This window comes from Rhinolophus sinicus, chromosome 2 (genome assembly GCF_057876585.1).
Source record: "Rhinolophus sinicus isolate RSI-liver-muscle chromosome 2, RSI-T2T, whole genome shotgun sequence".
NCBI lineage: Eukaryota > Metazoa > Chordata > Mammalia > Chiroptera > Rhinolophidae > Rhinolophus > Rhinolophus sinicus.
This window is the reverse complement of record NC_142502.1, coordinates 87,864,929-87,885,388: the sequence shown is the minus strand read 5'-3', so window position 1 is coordinate 87,885,388 and position 20,460 is coordinate 87,864,929. Positions and strand designations below refer to the sequence as shown.

General features: G+C 42.3%; 1 protein-coding gene across 4 annotated transcripts in view; it reads left to right on the top strand.

Annotated features, from left to right (window-relative positions):
* The window catches only part of PAQR8 (progestin and adipoQ receptor family member 8), a 36,500-nt gene extending 16,636 nt beyond the window's left edge, over positions 1-19,864 (top strand). For all 4 annotated transcript variants that reach the window (XM_019734710.3, XM_074333070.2, XM_074333071.2 and 1 more), the window contains exon 2: positions 15,534-19,864. In XM_019734710.3, the coding sequence (XP_019590269.1) occupies positions 15,571-16,635 (1,065 nt within the window). In that variant the 5' untranslated portion in view covers positions 15,534-15,570 and the 3' untranslated portion in view covers positions 16,636-19,864. The remainder of the gene's footprint in view (positions 1-15,533) is intronic.
* The last annotated feature ends 596 nt before the right edge of the window (positions 19,865-20,460 follow it).

Below are 20,460 nucleotides of genomic sequence, written 5' to 3'. Positions count from 1 at the left end.
TTTGTAAGTCCTGTCTACACCAGTGGCAATAAACTTTGATGGCCTAGAAAACTAGCCTAGCACTAATCTCAACAATGCCCCTCCTCCCTGTTTTTCAGTAATGTTCTTATCTGCCCAATGTTTGATTTCTTTACTGAACAAAATTCTTACAAGATTTTTGGCATAAATGTAGTATTTTAGGTGTTTTGACAGTAAAGAGAGGAGGAGGGATATTTTCCTTGACCTTTACGCATAAGCAGCTGCCTACAGTCAGTCATTTAGCCCCAGGTGGTCAAGATCAGAGGGTCCCCCTGTACCTCCAGTTTCTCCCAACATAGAGGGTCCATGATAGAGACGGGTTGCTCTTTACCCTCATGGTGAAATGATAATACATGTGAATGTAGCAGCATACGTCTATACTATTGTCAATAGATATGTGTCATTAGGTGGTGATAGCAAAAGATGGAAAACTCTGGATTCAACAGAATTCATTGAGGGTCCACTCTGGGCATATATATGTTTTAGGCTCTAAGTGGGGACGAGAAGGAATTTAATACCATGTGACACAGTACTTGCTCTGTGTCCCTAGCAGGACTTAAGAAACATGTCCTTCTAGGGATATATGAAAAGTACCCAAACAACTATAAAACCTATAAAACCGAGGACAAAGTTATAGGTAATGGCATAATTTAAGTGATACAAACTGAAGTTTGCAGGACAAAGGATGGAGGCTGTTTTGCTTTGACTGGGAGAATCGGAAGGCATGGGAGAATTGGCATCTGAGAGGTACCAGGAGGGACAGATAGTTTTCTGAGGTAGAGATGGGGAAGAGGGAACAGCTTAAGCGAAGAATGAAGAGGAATCCCCTTCTAGGCATGCACTCAAGAAGACATGTACAAACTACACCAGAGCCTTTTTTGTCACAGCCCGTATCTGGAAACAACCTGCATGGCCAGCCACGGGAGGATAGACAGGTAAATTGTGGTATTTGGAAAGTATTCAGCAGAGAAAATGACTCAAGTAGAGAATCATGTCGCAATTAAGGTGCAGAAAACACAAAGCACACATTAAATGAAAGAAAGGCTGCAGCATGTTAGGCACCAAATTTATATAAAGGTTAAAAATATACAACATATATATTTATGGAGATTTAATTTCATGATTTTATTATATCATTACATGTAGTTATATAATTATAAGACTGGCATAATGTTTTCCTGTGAAAACATTAGTGGGAATGAAAAACACCAAATTCAGTGTATAGAGACTGGTGCTGGGGTGGAAGGGAAGGGAGTGGGTGGACGCAAGAGGCTAGGTTTCAGTTGTATTTGTTTTATAAACATAGATACATGTATACATACATACACTCATATATGTATATCTACATGCATATATTTTTTTTTAAATCTGAAGTAAATATGACATGTTAAGAGTTAACAAATAGCTGTTTATTGTATTATCCTCTATACTTTTCTGTATTGTAGAAGTATGTCATAATTTCAAAAAAAAAAAAAAAAGGAAGTCACAGGACATGTATAGGAGTAGCAAATGGTGTATCAGTGTTTCTCAAACTTGAATATAATCTTTGCTAAAATATATATATTTTAGCTTTGGAATCAGGAGATTCATGACAGTACTTTAATATGTGGCCTTCACCCTGATGTATTTACTCTGTTTTGTTCTGCATGCAATCAAGCAGTGGGTGATATTTGAAGATGCCCATTGGGACCAGGGCATGGTAGGCTTGGCTGCCAGCCTCAGGAATGTGAGCTTCAGTTGGCAAAGAGGGGAGAACGACCAGCAGCTTCGGGACATATGCGTTTCATCATCTGACCTGAATGTTAGCCAAATCAAATAAGACGGAACTGGAGCCAAAGATTGGAGGCTATCCCCATAGTATAAACTGGGACAGTATGTAGGTATATGGGGGAAGTGAAAAGAAGGAATAGATTTAGGATACGCTGCAATTTGAAAAAAAAAAAAAAAGGATTTGCTGACTGGGACTTGAGGGATGGAGGAAGAAAAGGAGAAATTTTACTTTGCTTTCACTGCTTGGTGATTGGGAGATTTTGGTCACACCAATAACTAGAATTAGGTACAGCGGAAGTTTGATTTTATTCATACAATGCTTAAGGCGCTGATGGGACATCCAGATGGGTGTAGTGAGGTCTTGGTCGAGGATTAAAAGGCACGAATTCATGGTGGTCTCATATTGTTTTATGAGTTTTCAATAGCAGTACATAGTACCTGGTGAGGAAGGAAAGAGGAGTGAGGTGTCACCAAGGTGGGGCTAGGCAGGTCCACGCAGGGAGGGGGTGAAGGGTAAGGCGTGCTGGCCGGGTAGAAATGAAATGGCTGGCCCTGGACCCAGTTTGTGTTGGGATAGCAGTGGGGACAAATGAGGCAGGTGGACCAAGAGAAGAAAGGCTGGAGGACTGGATGCTCTGGGGAGCCCCGATTGTGTTAGCAGGTGTGAGGAAACCAGGACAGGAGGAAGTCGGGAGTGTTGTGATCAGGAAGGAGGAACTTCATTCAAATCTGAGATCGTGGACGTAAAGTAACCCTGAGTGATAAATACTCACCACCGTGGTAGAACTTGCAGGCTAGGCAGGTGGGTGCTTGTAACATAATGGAGATGAAAGCTGTCTGACGGTTCACAGTTACTGATCTGAGTTGAGTAGGCGGACTTTTCAAACAAAGCTCCCCTTTGGAATAACCAAGGATTTTTAACCAGGTCAGCTACTCATTATGAATTACTACTTCAAATTATAGAAGAGGACACAGTGGGGAGTGGAGAGGGGTCTTCAGGTGTCCCTTTAGGAGAGACCTCATGGAATGCTCTGGGAGAGGTGGCTTAGATAATATACCTATAATGTTATAGTGATCGAGGATTCCTAGTCTGTCATCAGCTCAGAGGCAGACAGGCACTCACTTCCCATCCAGCTCTTCCTTTTCCACTCATGTTTGATGGGCTTTCTTTTTCTGAGATGGGGGTGGCTGGGTTCGTGGGACACAGAAGACAGTGGGGTCTGCCCATATCTTAGGACTGATTTGGGTTAAGGCTTTGAATTCTCTGTGCTTCAGTTATTCTCGCAGCCAAGTAACACAAACTAAAAACTTTAAACATTTTTTTGAGGAACTGCCTTGTGCACCTCAATGAATTTCACAATTTATTGTAAAGGAACGTGCACGCACAACCAGTTATTGGATGTGCTTGATGCAACAGGGCATATTTAATTCTGCTTGGGGCTGTTGCTAAACTTCACAGAGATTTTATCTGAGCCTGAATGTGAGACAGAAGCAGGCTTGGCCAGGCATAGAGAAGTACAGTTATTATTGGCAATGCGATGAGTGTGGCTTGTTCAGGGAACCAGGACAGTCATTTCTGCCTTCTTCTCTGCAACAAGAGTGAAAAACTAGGTATCCTAATTCCTGTTCCAATGTTGTTGTTGGTTTTTTTTCCTCCTCCCCCCCCCCCCCCGCCCTCTCTATTTCCAGCATCTTTGCTTAAGCATTCTTGAGCACAAAAATAACAATGGTAGGAGGAGACAGATCAGAAATGAGCTGGTGACTGGAAATCCAGTTAATTTAAATACTGTTATGGATACCTGCCATGTAGATGAACCCTGCACAGATAAACAACATACAATTCAAATGTTTCCTTTTGAAACATGCCTCCCATTTTAATTATCTCAGATCTTACCAGTTTTACGTTTAGATTCAAAGAGGGCCAACGGAGAGTCTTATTTCGCTTTGTGTTTGAACAATTATCTATTGATGCATTCTGGGGCACCTTTACTCTGATAGTGGCTGATAGGAGAAATAAAGGATGGTTAAGTCCATGTTCCTGTCTTAAGGAGCTTTCAACCTGATACATAGGAGACACCAGGCTGTCTACACACCCAGCAGTGAAGCGGTGTGCAAATCCGGATGTTCTGTTACCAAACACGGGGAATAGGTAGGAAAGTGTTCAGGGAGAAAAGAAACCAAGATGGTGGAGAAGGCACCTTCATGGCCAACGTGGAATTGAACTTACTAAGGTCTTGAGGATATCTAAAGAGAATTTGAGAATGAAGTAACTTACTTGATTCTTGGTAGCAAATAAAAAGTCTGGGTCTTGGGACCACCCAGAGAGTACACTGCATTAGCTGCAAAAGGGTTAACTTTTCATAGCGAGGGAAATTGCATTCCTTACATAGTGCTCCAACGCAAACTTAATTTGTTATCAGATTCTTCTGCTATGGAAAGTACATTTTCAAGATTGATTTCCTGCCCGTGGAAATCTCGCGTCAGGGTTCACCTCAGCTGGCCCAGGTCCCTCCCAGCAGGTTTGTGGATGGTTGATGCAGCTTCCTGCAGGAGAGGGTAGATTAAGCCAAGAGGCTGTGCTACTGAAGCCAAAGCATGCTAATGAAACCTGTAGTTACATTCTTAGGGAAAGTCCAGGGAGACTCGTGTCCCTAGGCCTTAATTAATAGGTGTTTCGGATAGCAGTGCTTACCTTTCCCCAAACAAGAAGTCTCTGAAGAAAACTGATCATCACACAGCCAGCTTCTTGACCTTAGACTGTTTAGTGTGTTCTAAACTGTTCCCAGCATCTCCGAATTCTCCCACTAGAATTAAACACAGATACTGTTTATCGCCTTTGGAAGGTACATTCTGTGTCTGTGATGATGCCTTTGGGAAACAATACCTGTTCACGTGAGGAGATTAGCTGAGATGTGGGAAGTAAAGAAAATTCAGGAATCCCAGCTGGAAAGTTCCAGCTGGAGAAAGAGAAAAAGGCACTTGGAGGAAATAATGCTCTGCTCATCTTCCCCAGGGCACCGCAGCAAATTAAGATGGTCTTTTCTGTCTCCTGTCAGTATTATGGGGAGTTACAGGGGAAAAAATTCGGAGCCCAGAAAGTGACATGTGTTCCTGGCACATCTGTGGCACATGGGGGTACCTCACCTTTTTTATAGGCAGGGTTCAGCCTCTCCAGGTACCCACATGGTCAGGGATGGACTCGCTTATTAAAGCCATTTGGGTTTGTGTGCTGTAGAATAAGACAATATTGTATATACTGGCTTTCCCAATCTAAGAGAATGTGATTTCTGCCTTAACAGGAGATGTTACATATTGTTTCCCCTTTAACCCCCCCCAGGACCATTAGCTTACATTATGGCAAGTTACTAGGTTACTCCTAATAATTTTATTAGTATGGTATGCTAACTAATTGAGCTCAAAATTCATAGAATAATGCAAACAGGTGTATTCCTTTTTGATGCTGGGGTGTTTTTTTGTCGGGGGGGAGTGTCTTAATTGTACTAATTAATCATGTTTGACCAAGTTTTACGTATTTATGTCAAACATTTCTATTTGTAGAATAACAATAGCCATTTTTCCAACTACAAAAGTAGTAAATGTTCATTGTTAAAAAGCACTATAATGCTAGTGTCTACCCCAGAAGAAAAAGTAAAATTCCCCATAATCCCACCACTTACCAAAATCTGAATTAAAGTTTTGATTATATACAATTCCATACTTTTTCTGTGCCATAGGTATATGCTTACAGAAATGGCACACATACTTTTAATTGGCTTCTCCCTTGTAACAATGTCTTTCATTTATTTATTTACTCAGGAAATCTTTGTTAAATATCGACTATGAGCTAGCCAGTTACTGTTCTAAGTGCATAGGAGATTACAGTGAAAAAACCATGGAACACACATATATTTCACATGCATCTTTCTATAACAATAAATGTAAATATATCTACATAATTATTTGAATGTGTGCATAGTATTCTATTATATGTATTTATCACAATTTATAAAATCACATCTCCCACTTTGGGATATCAAGATGCTATTTATGTTTGTTAGATTGTTTAAATATGGAGAGGATATGTGTTGACCATTGGTGAATCTAAATCCATGTTAAAATTACCTCTGCTAATAATAGGATTCTGCCGGTAGTGCCACTCTTTAAAACATGACTTTATAAATAGTGATATGATACTTGGCAGATGTGGCTACAAAGACTGGTGTGAGCCCAGCAGCCTTTCCTTGATGGATGACTGGAAATCCTGGCAGTGTCTGAGGCTGTTTGCAACTCCACGTCTGTCTCTGGTTAGACCAAAGGCAGCTCAAAGCATGGTTCTAGTTCTTACAAATGGACACCATGTTGGCGTTTTGACTGCTGTTCTTCTCAGCCATTTATGGTTATGCAGTGATGTGTGAGGCAGGGCTTCTGTGGATTCTGGAAGCATTTCTTCTGCCCTTTTTGATGGAAATTCCTTCTCTTTTGTTCTCTGTCCAACAACCAGCAGGCTCCTTTCCTGCCATCTGTGTAAGTCCCCAATACAGTGACATGAGATGATGTCACAGGACCTGTTTGTTGGTGATTTTAGGACACTGCTTGATCGTCTACCATACAAAGCAAAACACAGGCCAAATAAATTACAGAATTTTACAGTATTATACCCCTATTTTATGGACTAGGGCACTGAAGGGTAGAGAGGTTGAGTGATTTGCCTAAATTTCCATAGTTCGTGGTAGAGCTAGAACTAGAAGTCAGGACTTCTTATTCCTCGTCCAGTGCTTTTCCACGGAATCAGCTATTCCAGGTTTGTAGTCCTTCCAAGTGGGATCCTTATAATAGACCAGGGAATACCATTACTTTGGAGTGCTTCTCTTTGGCCTTCAGATAAAATGTCATCAGTACCAAATTATGTCCATTTCCCAAATACGGAGCTTCTTATTCAATTCTCTATTTTGTTAATCAGGGAGAGGCTTTTTAGTTGGCATGCTACCGGTGTAGCTGAATTCAGTGACTATTCTCAATGTTGGTGTGCTTTCCTCTAACAGGCTGATAAACAACCTTTTCTTGAGGTTTATGATTGGAATATCTCGCTGCCCCAGTTCTGCAAAGCCAGTCACAACAAATCACATATCTTTTTAAGATGAAAGACGCCCGTCATGTTTATAATCACTTTTATCTGGGTTACAGACGCACGTGGGTTGTCTGATAGATTCCACTCAGATTTTGTTGCAGGCGTGTTTCCTTCTCTTGGAGAGTACCGAATCTGATTTACAAGTAACTCAGTGGCAAAGAACTGAGAAGCTTATGGTACTGATTGCTTTTGTAGAGCCAACTGCAAATTATCTTTGTTAATGGAGCAAAGCCGTGTTGCAATGGCGTATCTGTAGTTGCATATTGTCGAAAAATATTTGGGTTTAGTCTTAGAGTGCATTTTTTGAAAGCATAATGGCTAAAAGCACAGTGTCTAGGCCCAACTGCTACAGGTTATTTCCTGACTTTGAAATTTACTGTGTAGCCTTGGACACATTCATTAATCTCTCTGGGCTTCTGTTTCCTCATCTGTAAAATGAGAACAATGATAAGAAATAACACCAACATCAGATAGTTGTTGGGAACTTGAAATGAGTTAACATTTGTGAAGTGCCTAGAACACTGCCAGGCATGTGATAAACACATATAAGTGTTTATTATTATTATTATTATTACTACTATTTTGACATTTTCATTCCATTCCTTCGTTTATTCAACCACAAGTTACTGGAACATCTCCTGCGTGCTCGGCACAGTGGTAGGTGATAAAAGATTCTCAGCCCTCAAAGGATCGTTACAGTTTAGTGGGCAGAGAGACATGTAATATAAACCAGGACATCGTATCTATACAGCAGGGAGGGTGCTACCATGGAGGACTATAAGTGCAGTGGCAATATAGGCCAAGAAGCACCAGAGAGGAAGGCATCTCAGGGAGAATCTGAGCTGGGACATGAAGGATGAATAGGAGTTGACCGGTGGTCATCAGTGGCATGAGCATTCCAGGCATGTACAGAAGCACAAAGGCCTGAGAGGATAGCAGAATAACTAGAACACAAAATAAAAGTGGCAGGGGTGGGGAACCATTAGGAACAGTCATGGAGACGTGCAGAAAGGGACCAGAGGAAAGGCCTATATCCTACAGAGGTTCCTGTGGGAGATAATGAGAACCCAGAGTAGGACGGTGGCTGCACCACCCTGGAGCCTCCACTGAGGGGGAACCCAGCAGGGAAGGTGGAAGACGGTTCAAGGAGTCGTGAGGGCAATGGGCATGGCTGGTGTCCGATCCGTTCCTAGAAGGCTGGAGACACTCCCATGCGCTGCTCTGCTCATCCATACAGCTCCTACCTGAAAGTTAAATGGTTAGTTATGGGCACCTGACATGTGTTTCTAGTATGTTTTCAGGGGATCGCAATAGTCACCAGACACAGATCATTTCATTGTTTTCCTTAACGTTACTGCATCCTGGGTAGTTTTCCTCAGTCAAAACAGGTAAACAAAACCACACCTTAAGAATGTGTTCTTTAGTTGTGATTTCTTTTTAAAAGGAAAATCTAAATACACAATGTTTGGCTAAAATATCAAATTACTGCCATGGATGTAGTAATTTCTCTTTCCACGTCTTTTTTCTTAGAGTAATTGTCTTTTATTTTTCTAAATAGTTTTAAAGAAGCACCTGAGATAAAACTTTAAGATCAACTCTCCTAAATAGTCCAACACATGATGTAACATTTTATAACACTTTCTTATAAACATTAACTGAATTCATGGTACAGATAACATACTCATATTATGAAAATAAAGTTAAATAATAGTTCATATTAAAATAGAACTTTTAATAATTACATTATAATCTGAGTCTAATTTAAACTCTTTATAAAGCGGTTGGGGGAGAGGGTATTATTAGGAGTCCCAGAAATGTAACCAAAAATGTTAAATTCCTGTTCAGTTTTCAAAGATTGCATTAAAATCAATTATAAGGCAGAAATATATATATAACATATATGTGTGTGTGTGTGTGTGTGTGTGTGTTATAAACCTTATGTGAGTTTTTTAGTTCAAATATTACTAGTACTTTAATGTGCCAGTTTTCAAAGTACTGTCCATCTACTGCCCATTTTATTTATTTATTTATTTATTTATTTATTTATTTATTTATTTTCCGGAGAGGTGGAGAGACAGGAAGTCACCTCCTCCCACCCATCTTCGTTATGAGGAAAATGACACTGAGTAGTTGAATATCTTGGCCAAGGCTACACAGCTAACTGAGTAGAGCAAACATGAACAGCTAGACCCCCTGACCCCCAAACCATTATTCCTTTTATCCCTCAACCTTGTCAAACAGAAAGAAATTGGTGCCATATGTCTAGGCCTAAAGAACGGTTCATTCAGTAAATAATTATTAGGTGGATCATTATTTTACATGCTACATACTGTTTTAGACACCGGAAGTTGTGTACCTCACTGCCCCTAAAGGAGCTGGGGAAGTGAGCAGAGTAAACTGATGATCAGGGCCCCCCCACACACACACACACACCCAGAGGAGAAGTGTGCTAGGGAGGCAAAGCCGGACTGATGGTTGCTGGGGGTTAGAAAAGCCTTCCTGGCACAGCTGGCTCCTGGGCAGAATGATGGTGAGCTGGGGTTGCTGGGCCAGAGGGTACAGAGGTTTTCCTCATGTGCCAGAAGCATACACTGGAGATAGAGAATGTGGCACTTTTGAAAACTCCCAGTATTGTGATCCAGGCCATCAAAGTGGCCTGGAGGTGTGGGCCTTCTCCTGGAAAGGAAGCTGGGATAGGAAGGTCAACAGATGGGCCTGTTTGCATTGTCGTAAACAATGGTGAGCTATTGAGGAATTTTGAGGAGGGGAGTGGTGATCAGATTTCTATTTTTAAACTGTCACCCTGATGTGGTTTGGAGAAGTGAGGTTTTAGGGGATGTGAGGCACAGGAGTCATCATTTGAGAAAAAAAGGTCAGTTATGAGACTGCTGTTTCCATCAAATACAGAAGTTCATTTTGAAGGCCTGAATTAAGGGACAGCAGTAGAAATTGTAAGGACCAATGGATTCTAGAAACTTTTTTTTTTTTAATTTTATTGGGCAACAGTGTTTATTTGCCAGGACCTATCAGCTCCAAGTCAAGTCATGGCCCTTCAATCTAGTTGTGGGGGGCGCAGCCGACCATCTTATGCAGGAATTGAACCGGCAACCTTGTTGTTAACAGCACGCACTCTAACCAGCTGAGCCATCTGGCCGCCCCGATTCTAGAAACTTTGAAATGGAAGTTAACAGGCCTAGATGACTGATTAGACATAGGAGAAAGGTCAAGTCTGGGCTGAGGGAGAAGTGTGAAGGTGCTGAGTTTGAAGTGGCCATGGGATATTCAGTTGGACAATCTGGAACTGATGGTTTGAATCCAAACCTCAGGAAAGATCTGTTTGGAGACATGTTTGGGAATTATCTGATACAGGGGCTAACACCAAAGGCGTGGGAGGAGGACCTGTGTGAAGGGCACCATGGATGTGGAAAAGGGTGCAAACCGTGGGACCCTGGGGACACCACCGTCACAGGGGCGGTGGGAGAAGAAAACAGGTGAGACCAAAGAGGGTAGTGCCACTTAAACCAAGACAGGAGGCATTGGTAAGCAATACGAGTCTTCCAGAGCTCAGGTGAGATAAGGATGGAACAAGCTAAAATGAACAAGCGAAAAAAAAGCTTCCAGGATGAAAAATGAACTCCCACCTTCTTTCTGCAACATCAAATCTAACCTCCTTTGGCTAATGCCATGGCAGCTACCCCACTCACTTCCTCATGACTCCCTAAGAGCCCCTCTGCTCACAGACCCACGAGGAAGACACACCATTCCTTGGCTCCTATTACTATTTTGCCCCTTTTCCTGGACTATCCTGTAGTTCACCCCTTTACTTGTCTAAGTCCTGTCCGGCTTCAAGGCCTAGCACAAGTCCCATTTTCCCCAGTGTGCCCCGAGCGTGCTCTGCTCTGTAGAGACCTGTGTGTATTTCACTGTACTTAACACTTGATTATGTGCAATCTGGTGGGGTTGGCTGTTGACTCATGAAGTCTGACTTTTCTTTTAAGCTGTTTGAGGTGAGGGGTCTTCTTTTATTCTTCCTCTGTGGCCTTTGCATCCTGGAAAATTGTTGAGCAGATAATCCGTGCTCTGAGAAAGCTCTCTGGTTGATCAGAATTACTAAGACTTGAGCTTACCCAGTTCTTGAGGATTCTTCAGGAAGATTTACATTTCAGCTGTCTCAGCAGAGGAGTTGGTGTGTACCCTGTGCAAGGGAGATCATTCAAAGGTAGCATCTTGGTTGGCCGATGGCCACATCAGCTTGGGGAGGGGTGCAGGGGGATAGAGGCCAGGAATGAGGGTGGACCCTTCCTCAGAGCCGGCACTGACAAGGCTGTGAGGTGTGTTTCTGCACCAACACCATGATATCAATATGTGGTTTCCTCCATAACAGGCTCCGAACTTTACAGCTGGCCCTGTGAAGCCTCTCTGGAAGCGCTACTGACGGTGGTTTGGTGGAAATCTAGGGGGTTAGTTGGACCTCACTGGACAGCAGCTTCTGAAGTCAATGATGATAAATGAATTATAACTTAATGCTATCGCTGTGGCTGTGGTGACGGCTCTCAGGCCAAGGGAGAATTTTATGGCAGTGGAAGAGGTAGTTGTTAAGCAAAGGACAAAAATAATGCCTTCTCTTTCTGACCATTAGTCTAAAAATGTTCATGACCCTGGGCTTCCAAAGGGAAGTTGAGGTCCTTTTTACACACAGATAGAAGACCTAGGTCTTTGTAGCACCCTCGTTGCTGAGGGGATAAGAGATCATATCCTGAGTTGGAGGTCATGGTGGTCACATCCCTGGAACTACCAGGGCATTTTGTCGGTGTTGGGTTACCCACTCCAGAGGATGGAGTTATTAAGGAGACCCTGAGACTGGTGTGGCTGCACTTTAAGGATCCTTGAAAAAGGAGGCCTCATTTGCAAGCAAAAAGAGGATTCTACCATTTTGTATTCCTTTTGCTTTGAAGTTAAAGGTAATATCCTTTTGGTTTTATATCTCTCAGCTTCTTAGTTCTATAAACCTCTTCCTAATAGGTTGGTACAAAAGTCATTGCGGTTTTTGCAATTATTTTTAACCTTTTAAACCACAATGACTTTTGCACCAACCTAATAGTTTCATTTCCATAAGAGCAAAGTAGAAATAATTTTTTGAAAAGGACTTGTCAACATAAAGTCATGAGCTTGGGTTGGAGGTAAGAGAATGGAGGAACTTATAGGTCAGAGCTCTGCAGATGGGGTTTTCTGGAAACTAACAATAAAGCAGCATTAGGATCTGTCCTCTCTCCCTCAGAAAAACCGAAGTCACTTGTCTCCCAGTTCTGAACTGGATCTGGTTCCCACTATTAGACAACCCAAACCCAAGGTTTTAGTCTTTAGAAATTCAGTTGTGTCATCAGTTATAAGAACCTGCTGTTGTGCTAGGCCCCCTATTTTTGAGGACGCAAAAATGAGCAGAAATTGTGCAGTCATGTGTTATTTAACTCTGCATGCAGAATTGTCTCCAATTGATTTGGGTGCCCAGAGATGACAGAAACACCCTTGACCTTAGATGGCAATGCAGGTGAGGCTTGCCAGGAGCGTCTTCAGAGAGTCCTTCTTCTACAGCTCATACCCCCAGTGACTCACCTCTATTTCTCCCAACCACAAAATCAGACTAATATTTTCATCTGATTTCCCTCTCTGTTTCACAAAAGATGGTAGAAACCTGTATCTAAAGAATGGGTCTTGAGAGTATAATGCTAAGCGAAGTAAGTCAGACAGAAAAAGCAGAGAACCATATGATTTCACTGATACGTGGTATATAAACCAAAAACAACAAAAGAACAAGACAAACAAGTGAGAAACAAAAACTCATAGACACAGACAATAGTTTAGTGGTTACCAGAGGGTGAGGGGGTGGGGGGTGGGAGATGAGGGTAAGGGGAATCAAATATTTGGTGATGGAAGGAGAACTGACGCTGGGTGGTGAACACCCAATGGGATTTATAGATGATGTAATACAGAATTGTACACCTGAAAACTATGTAATTTTACTAACAATTGTCACCCCAATAAATTAAAAAAAAAATAAAAGAATGGAGCCCTTTAATTCCCCAGAGCTCCAACAAGCCCAGCTCCCCCAGATTATATGCTTCTCAGCCAACAGCAACAGGACAACTTGAAATGTCATCCCATGTCCCAGGCCCAGCCCTACGGTGGGTCCACCTCATCCTGGGATCAGTGTACCCCATCTGTTCCCACCTTCCCCTGTGCTCCTCCTTTATCCCTCCAGGCTCTGTCATCAACTGCCACTAAGGTCAGCTGGAGTCTCCATCTAGAACTTAACTCCCAGGCTCTCGGATCCCTCTGCTGGCTGACAGCAGAAGCACTGCTTAGCTTTTTCTGTTTTTAAATGAATTGAGGTATTCTGATGACTATTTTCTTTCTCTTCCCCCCTCTTTCTGTCTTTCTGACTGACACCGTAATTCTTAATAAATTTCTCTTGATGCCTTTAATTTTTATATTGAGCACTAGTTCATGACCCGCTCCTGGTAGGGAGCCACTGGTCAGTGCTGGTGAAACAAATGACTCAATACAGAGTCACAGTGGCTGCCGTAAAAGTAGGTACAAGGTATGGAGGGAGCATTAGATCCTCCACGCACGCACCACCCCCGCCTCTCCCATCAGCGATGGTCATAATAATGGCAAATGTTGTTTTGTGGGCTTGGAACCAAGCACTTTGTTAAACACTTTACAAGCATGACATCATAATAGCCTTTATATCAGCCTTGCAAAGCAGCTTCTCTTTGTCATTAACTCTACTTCTCTGATGACCAAGCCCAGGCTGGAGTTTGTGGGTTGTCAATGGTGGTGGGGCTCAGGGCTGAAGCTCAGGTCTCTGGTGCCAATGTCCTACTTCAAACCACACGAGCGCAACCTCCACAGATGCTTTACAGATCCTTATTATAAGTGCTTTGACCTTGCTCTGTGCTTAGAGATATCTTCCCCCCTCATCTTCCTTTGGTCTTTTGGGAATTCTGACAATTCCTTCAAGACTCAGTTCAAGGGTCTCTTGGAGAAGCTTGCACACCCCTCCCTCTCTTACCTTCTATTTTGGTTATGTTTGCAGAGACCCTGTGAACCAATGTTCGCCTCCAGTGCATCAACTCATCCCATGTTTTGGTCATGACTTCCCTACTTGGCTTCCCCTGAGTAGACTCTGACCTTGAGAGCAGGCAGCATATCTTATTGGTCTTTGTATCCCTAGCCCAGAGCCCAGTTTATAATAATAAAAGTAACAGCAATACTTAACATTTACTGAGCACCCAGGCAGGGTGCTAAGTACTTTATGTTTTAGATTCTCTCATTTAGTCATCACAACCACCCATATGATACGTAAGATTATTGCTCCCATTTTACAGATGAAGAAACTGAAGCTTAGTGTGTTCCATAACTTGCCCAATGTTACCCAGGAAGTGGCCAAAAACCAGGGCTTGAATCCAGGTCTCCCTGAACGGTTTTCACATTTTATTAATTTTCATGCCCTACATTTTAGACTTGATTAGATGGCTTTTTTCTCTTTCAATGTTGATTAAGAAGTGAGAGTAGGAAGATTACATTTTCTTTGGTAAAATGAGTAGTACCCTGAAAAGCACTTGCTGTGTGTCTCCCAGCAGAAGGGCTCTGAAGGAAGGGGGCCATTTAAATAAATCAGGTTTTGAACTTTTCTAAGGAAAAGAATATGGAAAATATGAAGTACGGAAAGTAACTGTACATATGCTGAAAGTCCATTTTTTGACTTAGTAATTTCAGATGAAACTTGGCATCCATTTTATGAAATACTCTCTGTGCTTAACCAGCTCATTTGTCATCTAAAATTTCCAAGGGTAAGTTAAGCGTTTTTGAGGTCTGAAATTAATTGAGCACAGATTTAGTTACCCAGGAGAAACAAATCCAAAACTACTTTCCAGAGCACAATTTAAAGACAAACAAAAGACATTCTATGCAATTAGATTGTATGTTAAATTTAGGCCACGTGTTAATTTTGTTTAACTGTTAAAATATTTCCCAGAATATGCATTTGTCTTTACCAACTTAATTGATGACTCATTTGCCTATCTTTATTTTGAGGTTGAAGTTACTTATGTCATATTTTCAAGTTATCAGGGAAATCAGTGAATAATTTAAGATTGGGTACTCAAGAAATGTAGACTATCATTAGTAATATCAATATTTATAATTTTTATATTTCAATAATAACATTTCATACTATTAGAGTCTGTCTGATGATTACATTTTAATAACATCTAGAAAACTCCAAAGCCTTTAAAGGTACCCTTACTTACCTTCTGGATGTTAAAATAGGGTGGCTGCCATTCCCATTTTATAAGCTGTGGCTCTGCCTCACACTGTGGTGGGTAGAGATAAAATCAGAATGTTGGGGTGGTAAGGGATCTTGGTCCGACTCTATCATTCTACAGACGAAAAAAAAAAATGAGGAAGGATCTAAAAAGCTGTCTGCAGCTCCTGCTTCGCATAGTGCACTAGAAAGCTCCCTACCTTTCATTAAGAAAACCCATAGTTCCTTCACTGCCTTAGTTCGGTCCCTCTCCCACTGCATCCTTGGCTGATTTTGCTTTATTTCCTTTAGGTTGCATCCCCTCCCCACCGTGCTGCGCTGGGAAGCCATGACGACTGCCATCTTGGAGCACCTGAGCACCCTGTCTGTGAGTGGGCAGCAGCTGCGCCGCCTGCCCAAGATCCTGGAGAATGGGCTTCCCAAGATGCCTTGCACCGTCCCAGAGACAGATGTGCCCCAGCTCTTTCGCGAGCCTTATATCCACGCCGGCTACCGCCCCACAGGACACAAGTGGCGCTACTACTTCTTCAGCCTCTTTCAGAAACACAACGAGGTGGTTAACGTCTGGACCCACTTGCTGGCGGCTCTGGCCGTCCTCTTGCGCTTCTGGGCCTTTGCGGAGGCCGAGGCCTTGCCGTGGGCCTCTGCCAGCACCCTGCCCCTGCTCCTCTACGTCCTGTCCTCAATCACGTACCTCTCGTTCAGCGTCCTCGCCCACCTGCTGCAGTCCAAGTCCGAGCTCTCCCATTATACTTTCTACTTTGTGGACTACATCGGTGTGAGTGTCTACCAGTACGGCAGTGCCTTGGTTCATTTCTTCTACACCTCGGACCAGGCCTGGTATGAGCGGTTCTGGCTTTTCTTCTTGCCAGCGGCTGCCTTCTGCGGCTGGTTGTCTTGCGCCGGCTGTTGCTATGCCAAGTATCGTTACCAGAGACCTTACCCAGTCATGAAGAAGATCTGTCAAGTGGTGCCCTCGGGGCTGGCCTTCATCCTAGACATCAGCCCGGTGGCGCACCGAGTGGCCCTGTGCCACCTGGCCGGCTGCCAGGAGCAGGCGACCTGGTACCACACCCTCCAGATCCTCTTCTTCCTGGTCAGCGCCTACTTCTTCTCTTGCCCCGTTCCTGAGAAGTACTTCCCGGGTTCCTGTGACATTGTGGGCCATGGGCATCAGCTCTTCCACGTGTTTCTGTCTATCTGCACGCTCTCCCAGCTGGAGGCCATCCTCCTGGACTACCAGGGGCGGCAGGAAATCTTCCTGGAGCGCCACAGCGCCCTCTCTGTCTACATGGCCTGTCTTTCTTTCTTTCTCTTGACCGCCTGCAGCACTGCTACTGCAGCCCTCCTGAGGCACAAAGTCAAGGCCAGACTGATGCAGAAAGATTCCTGAGGCTGGCAGGTGGGGCGAGGTGTGGAGGCACCCCATTGTGACTGGAGGGAAATGCGATAAAAAACAAATTAAGAGTTGGTTTTTAAATTAATACATATTTCCAAGGATGTGCTATGGGTATGGCATTCGGAAGCCAAAGGAGTCAAGAGTTGTGTTGTTACAGTGGTTGTTAATAAAAGGAGAATTCCTTTTCCCTCTGGGTCATAGCCTGTCAAGATACAGGAAAGGAAGGGATGTTGGCTAAGATTCATGGGACACTGAATTAAGAACCGTCTTCATGCCTGAAAATTTAGTCGAATTCTGACTATGGCCTCCAGGGGCAAGTCCTGGAGCTGAAGGGATAATAAAACTGGACTGGAAAACAAGTAGTTGACTGGTTCACACCGTATTGGCATGGCCACCCTATTATGCTGGTCTTTGGTAATCGAAGAAATTAACCCAAGGGCCCAATTTCATTTGGATTTCAGATTGTCCAGGGTGGAGAATTCACAATTTTTAAGATTCAGTGAAACCCTTAGACATAATGAATTATTCAGTTCATCTGATTTGTGGTCCCTCCATTCTCACCCACTCTAATCCTGACCCTTTTTTCAGGATGACATCTCCCTGGCTGTTTTCTCTAAAGTGCTGTTCACTCCCATCCATACCTTGGTAATACACAAGACTCTGAAATAGTCATACTTGCAGGAAATGTTTGGATCCATGTGGACATTCAGGAAACTTTTTCTCATATAACACTAATGTAAACGGTACTAGAAAGTACAGTGCCAAGAGCCACCAGGAGGCCCAGCCTGCAAGCATGGATACTGTTTGGTGTCATGGGACCTTTTTTTTATGTCTGTGGACTGTGGGATTACTTGAGATCTGTTAGGGCTGCCTTACAGGCCAGAAGATTTGGGGCTTGGTCTGGGGAATCTTCTTCAGATTTTGACCCCTGGTAGAGTGAATTAGTTCTAAGGGTCCCTCTAGGGATCTGATTATTTCAAGAGGAACCCAAGGTCCAGCCTTTTAAATAGATTCTGCCATAAGAAGAACCCACATAACTACCCTAGTTCAGAGTTTTTAGGCAGACAGTTATGCCTCAACTTAGAGCTGAACCCTTAAAATAATCAAGCCCCAGGACAGGTGAGCATGTGTGCTCACTGTGGGTTGGTCCCTGAAGGCTCCTTTGGGGTAAGAATGGTGAGGTGGGTACCCTGTAGCTAGAATGTTCTGTTTAGAACATTGCTGCTCAGCCGCTTCTATGGGATAGGTGGTACTTGCCATTGATGTATTCTAACCATGCAGCCTCTCTGAGGACTGACTTCCGCACTCATCTAGTAAAAGGGGCTGTGGTGATAAAAGAGCCACGGAAGCCTTCCCGAGGCCACATCTCGTATCACTGTAAGGTCCCTGTTACTAAAAAGGGAAGTGGTTTGTTTTCACTCGTTTGGTGAACGTCTTCTATTACTAAACTATTTTGTTGTCTTCAAATCTGTATTTTCTTTCCTTCTCTGAGAGATTTGTGGGTTTTGTGCCTTATAAATGGAAATGTATGAACACTACTTAATATATGGCCACTTGGAATTTTTATTTTGGGGTTATAGGGATAAAAAAAAAGAATTGCTTTTCAACCAGTGGATTGAATTGCTTATCAATCAAAAGACTCCTTGAATCTGTATTTTGGCAAAAAAGAAAAGAAAAAAGATTGAATTGAAGCTTTCCTATCATCTTTATATCAAGAAACTGTATGTCGTGTCAGCTACATAGTTTTCCTACATGGATTTCTTTTATTCCTCAAATTCCTGAACTCCTGTGCTACCCAAGTGTCTTCCACAAGCTTCTGGTGTCTAGGCTAACATCATCACAAATAAAGTCAGCAAAACTGAATCAGGTTGAACTAAACAAGGGAATGGGGGAGTTGTACAAAATTCTATGTAGAGGGTCAGTTTAAAAGAAGGCATAGAAAGTGTTTGAGATATTTTTTAGTGTGGATTCAAGGACGATATTCTTTTACATGTTGGAAGGAAGACATAAGTCAAGCTCTTGAATATACCTCTGGTGGTCATGATGGGCGGAAATCTTTTGGCCAAATGCAGGTATTTTTTTAAAAGAGAAAAACAGGAAGTACAGCAGTGATCTTCAAATGTAATCCACAGACCAATTCCAGCCTGCACATTGTAAAAGGTCTTTAACAAGATAATTACAAGATAGATTAAACTTTTAGGTATTGCATTGCCATAAAATTTTTATTTTAATTTATACAAGTATTGGCCCCTCAAGTTATTGGAAATTTTTTTTTAATGATTTCACCAGAGATTTGAGAAGCATTGGTGTAGGAACTAGTATCTGTTAAAAATACCAGTATCTCATTGGCAATATATAGACACAGGAAATGTTGGATATTTTTAACTACTCAGAATTTTGAAGGGTTCAATACTCCTTTTAAAACATTTTCATTAAAGTGAGTGAGTATGTCAGTGAAAAACAGACCTAGTTTATTTGAAAGGAATAAAATATTTGATAAAGAAGATGGTTATCTTTCTCCACCATACCCCCTCCAGCTGTTGACATCTACTGGAAATTCTGCTGGTTCTCTCTCTCTCTCTCTCTCTCTCTCTCTCTCTCTCTCTCTCTCTCAACTAATACTTTCAACCTATTAAAATGTAAATGCCTCTGAAAAACTAAACCATCAGTCATTTACATCTTGTGAATAAAAATTTTGATGGATCTGTATGAGACCCTACTCAGGGTAGGGAGAGGGAAGGGCAGGACACAGCAGACCAGGGGAATACATTTGCCTGTTTCCTTCTTGCCTAGTACTTCCTGACCTGTATTTACTAACAAGCTAAAGTTAACACTTTTCAGGTGGTAGGGTTTTATTTCCCACCTTGGCTGAAAGTACCTCATTCAACAGCAATGTTCTCAGTCCTCTACTGGAAGCTTTAAATAGTAGGAGCTCAGGCCACGAGATGAAAGTGGTTCATTCCTGTCTCTGTTGTCCGCCTGTTTGCAAATTGTACATTCAATGCTTAAAACCATTAGGTTCTTCAGTTGCTGCATTGTAGTTTCAAGTGAGCCCTCCAGATGGCGATCATGTCTTAGAAAGGGCCCAGCCATGTCCCCAAGGCCTCAGCCTAATTGTGTTGGTCCTAGTGTTTTGCTTGTTTGGCAAGGAAAAAATGGAACTATTTTCTTTTTATGTAAATCTACTTACACGAATGACCATTAAACTGGTGTTGTATATGGATTGTTGTATTGTCAACAGCTACCTTGTTTCTTTGACACAGCCCTTGACAAGGGCTACTTTGACAAGGCCCATCTTAAAATAAGGTTTTATCTAGGCAATTATTGCCAGGAGGAAGCGGTCAGGACATTTTATATCCACCTAGAAGTAGGAAAGTATAAAAGCATTTAAAAAATATCTCCATACCCAAACCCCCCAAATATACATACACATGCCCCAAATCCTCACTTATGAATAGATCAAATTGCCTACCCTCCCCCACAAAGCTATGGAGTTGATTTCTCTAAAGATTTCAATCTAATTGAAAACATACTCCTGGTTTCGTGGAAAGTAGTGTTAAACATTTCAAAATTTTGAATTGATGGACTACATTTTTTGAAATCTAAAAATTGTGAATTATAATTATCCTGTCATAGGTACTATAACGTATGTGTTGTGCAATGTAGGTAGCCTAACTATTAGATTGAAATAGCTGTGGGAAAGGTGATTCTCTAGGCTACTGTGGCTTCAGATACACTACTATCAGAATAACAGTGAGAAAACAACATTTCTCTGGCTTGAAGCTCCACTGGTAGAATTATGACTGTCCTTCTTGCCCA